This window comes from Copadichromis virginalis, linkage group LG6, assembly GCF_057382275.1.
Source record: "Copadichromis virginalis isolate Kocher_CV1m ecotype Utaka linkage group LG6, C_Virginalis_male_GT1.1, whole genome shotgun sequence".
Lineage (NCBI taxonomy): Eukaryota > Metazoa > Chordata > Actinopteri > Cichliformes > Cichlidae > Copadichromis > Copadichromis virginalis.
The window spans coordinates 8,825,240-8,833,018 of NC_140623.1; the positions used below are offsets into that span (position 1 = coordinate 8,825,240).

Sequence of the window (7,779 nt, forward strand, 5' to 3'; positions counted from 1 at the left end):
AAAGATCTCAAATTTGAACTCATCAGACCAAAGCACAGATTTCCACTAGTCTAATGTCCACTCCTTGTGTTACTTAGCCCAAACAAATCTCTTCTGCTTGTTGCTTTTCCTTAGTTGTGGTTTCTTAGCAGCTATTCGACCATAAGGTACATTTTGTTAAATGAACTAACTGTTGTGGAAAGTAAAAATCACAGTGATTTAACATTAAAATCTGTTTAGAATTTGCAGATTGATGATGATTAATTTCATGAGTCTTGACACATTCCTTTCCCCTGCATAAGCTACCTCTACGAGTTTAAACTATTGGTACTGGTATCAGCAATATTGGTGCTGCATTTATCACAGTACTGCACAGCACTACTAAGTGGATTCAGTGACAGGCAGTTATTGCCATACCCTTTTTTTACAGCCCTCCTGCCCCATATAAACCGCTCACCTGCCTGCAGACTTGTCACTGGAGGCATAACCCACTGAAGATCAGACCTCAGCACAATCCACTGAACACCATCACCATGGTACGTGGACTTTCTCTGCGTGAACAATAATCTGCATCTGTTACCTTAGTTGTGGCATTATATTCTATCCTGATGTATGTGACCATTTGCTTTGATTCTGTGGCTGAACCTCATACTCTGCCGTTCCATGGTTTACTTTTCTCGTTGCATATACAGTAGTCAAATAGTCATATATTTCAAACGCATAGACTCAATATTAATGAGGCTGAGGAATAAAAAAGCTCAAAGCTTGTGTATCAACCAGTAATATTAATAGAGCGTGTTTTATAGAAGTGATGATGGCTACATATATTCTGTGAACATGCGTTTTGTATACAATAGAGAATCTCCCTTTGATTTTGATTTTGCTGAGGCTATAACCAAATTTAGGCTTTAAGTAACAGTCAAGAAAATACGTAACCCTTAAACTGATTGTGCTCACCTTACAGTTATAAGTATATAAGAGATAATTCTCGAGTCACAGCCTGGTAACAGAAGAAAAATCCTATTCTAAGATTTACCATATGTCACAGTTGAATAATCTGAATAATTCAAATCCCACAGAGGGATTAATAATGTATAGCTTGACTTAATGATCTTCCATCAAATTCCCTGTGAAGTCAGTGATAAACCAGCATGAATCTGAAATGGGTGAGCAGATTAAACCGAGGAATCTGTGGGTGGAGGACTGGAATATAGGGTCCAGCATGATGAACTTCTCGTTTGCCCATCAGGTGATGCCCAGCACATAAATAGGAAGATTAGATGAAAAGAAGAACAGTTTATTGCTTTATTGATCAGGTGAACAGGTTCACTGACTTTGTTAAACATTGTTTAAATGTCATGTTGGGTTTCTCATTTGTATACATGTGAAATCGATCTTTAAACACATAAAATCAATTTAGCCTTACTTCATTTCTCTGTTTGTATAATTGTTAATGGGCACATATTGTACAAAGACATGCTAGACATGACTAGTGTCTGAAGAGCTATAAATCACTGTGTGGGTGTTTTTTTTTTTTTTTTATGGCGACCACGTCAGTGAACAAATACGACACCTTCCTGTTTTGTTAATTTTACAACCGTGGGTACATTGTTTTACCTCGGTTGATCATCAACTGCTAAGATAAGACAAGCGCTAATCATCAGTTTGCTCATGGCAGTTCCGCTGTCTCAAACCATCATGTAGATAGTTCCTAAAATTTAATAAATAAAACTGATAGACCAGATCTATACACACTTCTACAAGGAAGAGTTTTATCATCCAAGAATGAGCATGAGTACTGAAATCTTCCTATTATTATTATTATCATTATTTCATCCTGTCTTCCTTCTAAGAAGCAAACTAAAGTTCCCACCAAAAAGCTCTGAAAGAATGCAAGAATTGGTTTATCTTTCAATGTGTCTATTCCTATGTCGCTTTCCTTTACAGAAAATCCAGGATATGTCAATCAAGCAGGGCTTGGAGTTAAAAGTCCGTGTCAAGCCTGGTGAGAGTGGTGACAGGTGAGACCTTCTCCTAAGATGTTCATGCTGAGAGTGTCCTGTCCATTTCACACAGCAAAGTCGATTTAGTTATCTGTCAGGAAGCAGCGAGTCGAGTTCATGTTCCTTCCTCTCCTCTCCTTCCCGCATCTGTTGCAGTTTTGCCATCAACATCGGTCATGATCGTGAGAACATCGCCATGCACCTCAACCCCCGGTTAGACTCCAACACCATCGTCTTCAACTCTTTATCCGGGGGTAGCTGGGGTGACGAGATCCACGAATCAAACTTCCCTTTCAGACGTGGAGAAGAATGCAAGGTTTGTATGAAGACGTGTGGCGTCTGAAAAATGTAGTCACCAACACACAATACACTCTGAAGAGGTTCGAATGGTTTAAGAAGCAAGGCTTTTACACACTGACATAACCAGTTTAACATCAATGCAAATGCTAAAACACAGTTCTCCAGACGACAGAGAACAAAGTCATCTGTGTTACTGGACTGAGTGCCAATTTCACAATATAAATGAAAGCTCATAAAAGTTACAACGTCTCAATTGTGTATATCAGTCAGATGATAACGTTAACTAAGACAGGGCCTTGATTTGCTGATCCTTTGATTTATAACATCTTTGCATGTCACTCTATGGGCAAGGTTTTATAGCTGATAGCTTTAAAAAATGTAATTGTACTCTTAGACACACACACACACACACACCTGCTGCACTTTAATTTAAAGAGTATTCAGGTAAAGCACACCCTGGGTAAATGAACTGCATTTCCAAGCTGTTATCATTTCTTTGACTATCAGGGTGTAATTAATGGGTTTGGTGCCTGCGCTGTAAGCTGCTAGGTCAACGGGTAATCACGACAGGCTTTATGGGCCCATAAAAGTTAATAGCTGTTGAGAAAGATTGCCCCAGATGTTTCTGGAGGAGGATTTTCTGTCGAAACTGCAGCTTTCTTACAGTTGTGTAACAATGAAATTCAAGGAACTGTTTACTTTCTTGGAAGGGGATCTGCTTGAAGTACTTATCTATAGTCAGTGAATCATCTGTAGTAGATAGCTGCATGCATGGCCACGTTTGGGAGAGGCAGGAGTTAAAGCATCTAACTGCAGTATACTGTGGACAGAGTCAGAAGCAAATGATATAATATCAGCATCTGATTTGTTTTGTTTTTTAATTTGAAGATTCTTACTGTTTTAGCTTGCCTTCAGCCATGTACACAACCGGAGATGGTTGGCGCTGTTAAACAGAGGCGGCCAGAGTGCCAGGCGGCATGGACACCCAAGACTGTAAATGCGATAACTCAAGAAAGGGTCGATATAGGTGTATACCATAGGTGTATCTACAAGGAGGCTGAGGGGTAGCACTTGTGTCCACATGTATTTTTAAAATCTGCTTGGATGACACACACAGTCGTGCTCATGTCACCTAGTTGATCCTTGATATGATATTGATATTTATAACCTGGGTTTTTGTTTTTTTAATAGATGGCTAAAATAAATTTGCAGTTGACTGCATCCACAGCAGCTTAGGTTCTGTCCGTGTCTGAGCCCAAGCTTCAAAAAAACAAAGGTATCCTTTTAACCAAACGATAAATGTCATTCACCTCTTTTTCTCCCTCTTGCTTTTTCTTACTTCTTCAGTTTTACATCAACTTCAACAACGAGGAATTTTACATCAAGCTTCCTGACGGCAGCATGATTACCTTCCCCAACCGCCTGGGTGATGTCAAGTACAAGTACTTCGATGTGAGCGGTGATGCGAGAATCATCGGCCTCAAGCTGAAGTAGAGGCTGACCTCTTCTTAAGCCCCAACCCTTCACCTCTCTACGTTTTGCTTGTTGCTAAAACATTCTCATGTTTTTCAATAGCTGAAATTAGGCTTGACTGCTAATATGAAATCTGAAAAGTAACTCTGGAAATGTCAACTGCTTTAGATTGCTGATGTTGTAATTAGAGGAAATGGCCTTAAGATGGAGCCCCGGCACATCTTACCTTACTATGGTTGGAGGACAGCTCAGCAAAGCTGGATTTGTTAATAAAACCCTAAAAGAAAAGAGTCTTCTTCATTTACTTCCTCTGAAATACGAAACACCACATGTAATTTACACCTACATGTTCTAAAACATATTTCAGACCTGTTTCAGGGTTTAATTTTTATATCATTGTAACGTACAAGAGTAAAAGCAGTGGGTGTTTAAAAACACTAAAAGAAGATGCCAACGCATTTTTGTCAATGTCTGTAATTCAAAAGCAGAATTATTATTTTTGCCTCTTTTTTTAAAGTTATGCAAAGTTTAAAAAAGAGGGAGAAAAAAGAAAACCCAGAATTGTATTGGTCATTATCTTTAATATGTGATGAGGAAATAGGTTAAAAAAAGAATAAAGGTCGACATGGAAAAGGAGGTGAGGTGGGAGATGTAGCACACACTTATACAGACAATTTACAGGAGGACTCAAAAGACAAGCGTCTGGAGGCTGAGGAATGTGGCACAGTGCAACGACATTTCATAGATAGAGATGAAAAGTATTTGTCTGTAAAGCTGTTGGCAAATTGGGCCATTACAAAAATATGAAAACAGTTCTCATTCACTTTTCTATTGTTTTGTTTTTACAGCAGTTTCACTTTAATTGTTACACAGTAAAAATATGTGAAAATACGGTACCAACTTTTTCCATTATTGTAAACTACACATTGTATTTGATCAATTACAGAAACTGTGGATAATGTATATAAAGAGTATTTATGATTTTTTAAAATGGATAAAGTACTGCAGAACATTTTCTGGTCATTTTCTTGTGTTCAGTATTTTGTCCAAAAAAAAGGCCTTCAAAACTTTTCTGTTTTGTACTAAACTGCCAATTCAAATACTTTTTAGATAAAATACTCACATTTCAACCTCTATATCAGTAAATCATAGATGTCTATCTGCTCAACAGAACATAACAAATAGAAAGATAATGAACACAGTGAATTCTAGTCAGTTTAGTCCATGCCTCTCTGCACTTATAATTTTATTCATTATTTAACATTTGAGATATCTCATGTAATTTGGTACAAAATGAACAAAGTTGATAAGATGATTCGTCCTAACCTGATTCGTCAGACTGAGGAAATGTAAATGGAGTCAGAACCATGTTTGTCATTGTGATTGAAATGCATTTGATTCAGCTAAATGTCTAGTTTATTAAATGCATTCAGTCAAGTTTGGTTAATTCAGCTAATTCTACTTTCTCAAAACCCACAAAACCTTAACAAGACTAGTTAACTCTCTCTTTAAGACAGGAGAGGAAGTTAGGTTTTAGCTGGGTCAACTCAATGTAGATAATAAAAAATGGCCTCTCTGAATCAAAACATATTATGACTGGACAGTTTAGTATTATTAACCTTTATTTAACCAGGAAAAGTCCCATTGAGATTAAAAACCTCTTTTTCAAGGGAGTCCTGGCCAAGAGGCGACAACATGTTAAAATTACAAAGTTACATACATATTATAAGTAACAATTACATTTTAAAAAACATTTTTCTCTGGCTCTCTCAATTTGGACTTAAAAGCATTTAATGAAATAAGATATGCTATCTTCCAGTCTTTTTGCATCATGTTCCATGTAAAAGGGGCAGCATAAGTAAAAGCCCTCTTTCCCAGTTCAGTTCTGGCAAATGGAACATTGATCAGAAGAAGATCGCTTGAACGCAGGCTATAAGTAACAGTTAATGCTAATTCACTAAAAGTCCTGCAGTGGGGTTGTCACAGCTGACCCGGGATCAGCCCTGCTGGATCCTGATGACTGTCCTTTCTGTGCTAAATAATCTTTGTAGTTCCGAGTCAGTAGAGTGTAGAGAAATGGATTTATACAGCTGTTTCCATACGTGAGACATGTGACAAAGAAATTTACATAATTATGAGCAGCTGGAGACAAAGCTTTGAGGGACTCTGGAGAGAACAGTTTGGCTAACTGCCATCCCCAAAAAGGCAAGAAGCAAGTCCAGTAAGCTACCACAATGCTAAAGATCATTGATACGACTTTTTGTTTGAGTCGTGTCCTTCTGGCAGAGTGGCTGCTACCCCCTAAGTTAGCCTGTGCTACCCAGTAGCGCCTAGCTAGCCCTGCATACAGTCCAACAATTACCAATCCAGGGACTAAAACACTGGTGAAAAACAGGGCAATGATATAAGCCTTGAAGGCCTCAGGGGTCCAGGTTGGATAGCAGATTCTCTTGACTGAACCAGCCACAGTGGGTTTGCCCTCCCTGAGTCGGATCATCACCATCATGGGAAGCGTTAGCAGAAAAGATAACCCCCAAATAATTCCTGACACTAGCCGTCGGTTGCGGGACGAGGTCTTGTGTGCACTGAAGGGTTTAGCCACAGCACGATACCGTTCCAAGCTCATAACACCCAAAATGAAGACACTGGCATGCATGGTGAGGAGGTCGAGACTCAGTAGGATGCGACATCCGGCCTCACCAAACAGCCAGTCGTGGGCAAAGTAGGTGCAGACTACAAAAGGGATGGTGCAGAGGTACAGCAGGTCAGCCAGAGCTAAATTAATGATGTAAACGTACATAGAACCTGTGCGTCGCAAAGCAGCTGAGCGTGTAACAATAAGTGTGTATGTGTTGCCGGACATGCCCACGACACACATGATAATCAGTGTAGTACCAAGCAGGAATGTCACCCACAAGCCACCACTACCTCCAGCACCAGTACCACTCCCTTGGGACTCGTCAGCTCCTGTCCCTGGGCTCAATCCAAGACCCAGCTGGGGAGTTAAGGTGGCATTAAAAGTGCAGTTCATTTTGAGTTCATGCAGTTCAGTGCAGTTCAGAGAGGTCAGAGGTCAGGCTACAAAACTGAGGAGCCAGTTTACACAAGATTATTGACTCTTACCTCACAGGAAAGGTTTCATCTCTGTGGAAACATTACAGTGTGAGGTGAACTGCAGAAAGAAGATGCCAGTGGACATTACAGTCAAATATTTCTGTTAAAATGAAACATTCAACACAGTTCCTTCCAACTTGTAGTGCTTATTCCCAAATAAGTTCGTGATCAATAAAGACTCCAGCAAAGATTTAAGTCATATGAACACCCCAGACTTAAGAGATGTTTTTAGTTGGGCGTAGAACTTAAGCAGATCCAAGCTGGGTCATTTAAGAGCAGTGGGGAGCAGCACTGCCTTTTAGCTGGACAAACTGTGCTCAAAGTCCCTGATAGAAAGTCCCTCCTGTGCTAAGATGTGCTTGAGAAGGCTTAACTGGCTGACACCTCCAGAGCAGTCTCCACAGCAGGGCAAAAAAATAATCCTTTCTCCTATATTAGCATAGAGTGCTGTGTGGCTCTTAAAAATAAAAGTTGCTTTGCTTGTGCAAAGAAAGATTCACTCAGCAGCTTTAGTACATCCATTCACATTCTCCGTGTTTTTGGTCTTCTATGTTACTGTCCTAATGTGGATTGACATACAGAGCTTTAAGATATCCTTTGTTTTATCCAAGTCATCCATATTTTTTCTGCATAGCTCTTCCAGACCTCTGCGGATCCACTTGGTGACAGATGAAGCTTCAGTTTCTCCCTGAAAATTGAGCCCACCCTTATCTCCAAGTTTTGATACTGCTGTGCTGTGTCTTTGAAGTTGCAGGGTTGCACTTCTCTCCTCCCGTCTCTCCTCAGTGCTCCCTCCTTCTCACCACGGTGAAAAAATAGCAGGGACCTATAGATTCATGTGGTATTCGTCGTGGGCCTCAACCTCCAGTCTGTGTAGTGAGGGTGTAGTTACACAGTAACCAAACCTCAT

The 7,779-nt window shown here is 39.8% G+C and overlaps 2 protein-coding genes across 2 annotated transcripts; one reads left to right on the top strand and one right to left on the bottom strand.

Annotated features, from left to right (window-relative positions):
- The first annotated feature begins 431 nt into the window (after nucleotides 1–431).
- Nucleotides 432–4,043, top strand: lgals2b (galectin 2b). The gene is made up of 4 exons (XM_085458474.1): nucleotides 432–515; nucleotides 1,927–2,000; nucleotides 2,139–2,298; nucleotides 3,630–4,043. The coding sequence occupies exons 1-4, from the start codon at nucleotides 513–515 to the stop codon at nucleotides 3,774–3,776; spliced, it is 384 nt and encodes a 127-aa protein (XP_085314600.1). The 5' UTR covers nucleotides 432–512; the 3' UTR covers nucleotides 3,777–4,043.
- A 1,669-nt stretch (nucleotides 4,044–5,712) lies between these two features.
- uts2r4 (urotensin-2 receptor 4) lies at nucleotides 5,713–6,786 on the bottom strand. The gene has a single exon (XM_085460731.1). It carries the CDS (start codon nucleotides 6,784–6,786, stop codon nucleotides 5,713–5,715), a length of 1,074 nt encoding a protein of 357 aa, XP_085316857.1.
- Between the last annotated feature and the right edge of the window lie 993 nt (nucleotides 6,787–7,779).

What these genes read in the sequence shown, in the direction of transcription:
- lgals2b (XM_085458474.1), top strand. An exon ending in CCTGGTGAGAGTGGTGACAG is followed by an intron (nt 2,001 to 2,138) that starts GTGAGACCTTCT and finishes CATCTGTTGCAG; the next exon opens with TTTTGCCATCAACATCGGTC. An exon ending in GACGTGGAGAAGAATGCAAG is followed by an intron (nt 2,299 to 3,629) that starts GTTTGTATGAAG and finishes TTACTTCTTCAG; the next exon opens with TTTTACATCAACTTCAACAA.
- uts2r4 (XM_085460731.1), bottom strand. Translation starts at nt 6,786, where the DNA reads ATGAACTGCACTTTTAATGCCACCTTAACTCCCCAGCTGGGTCTTGGA.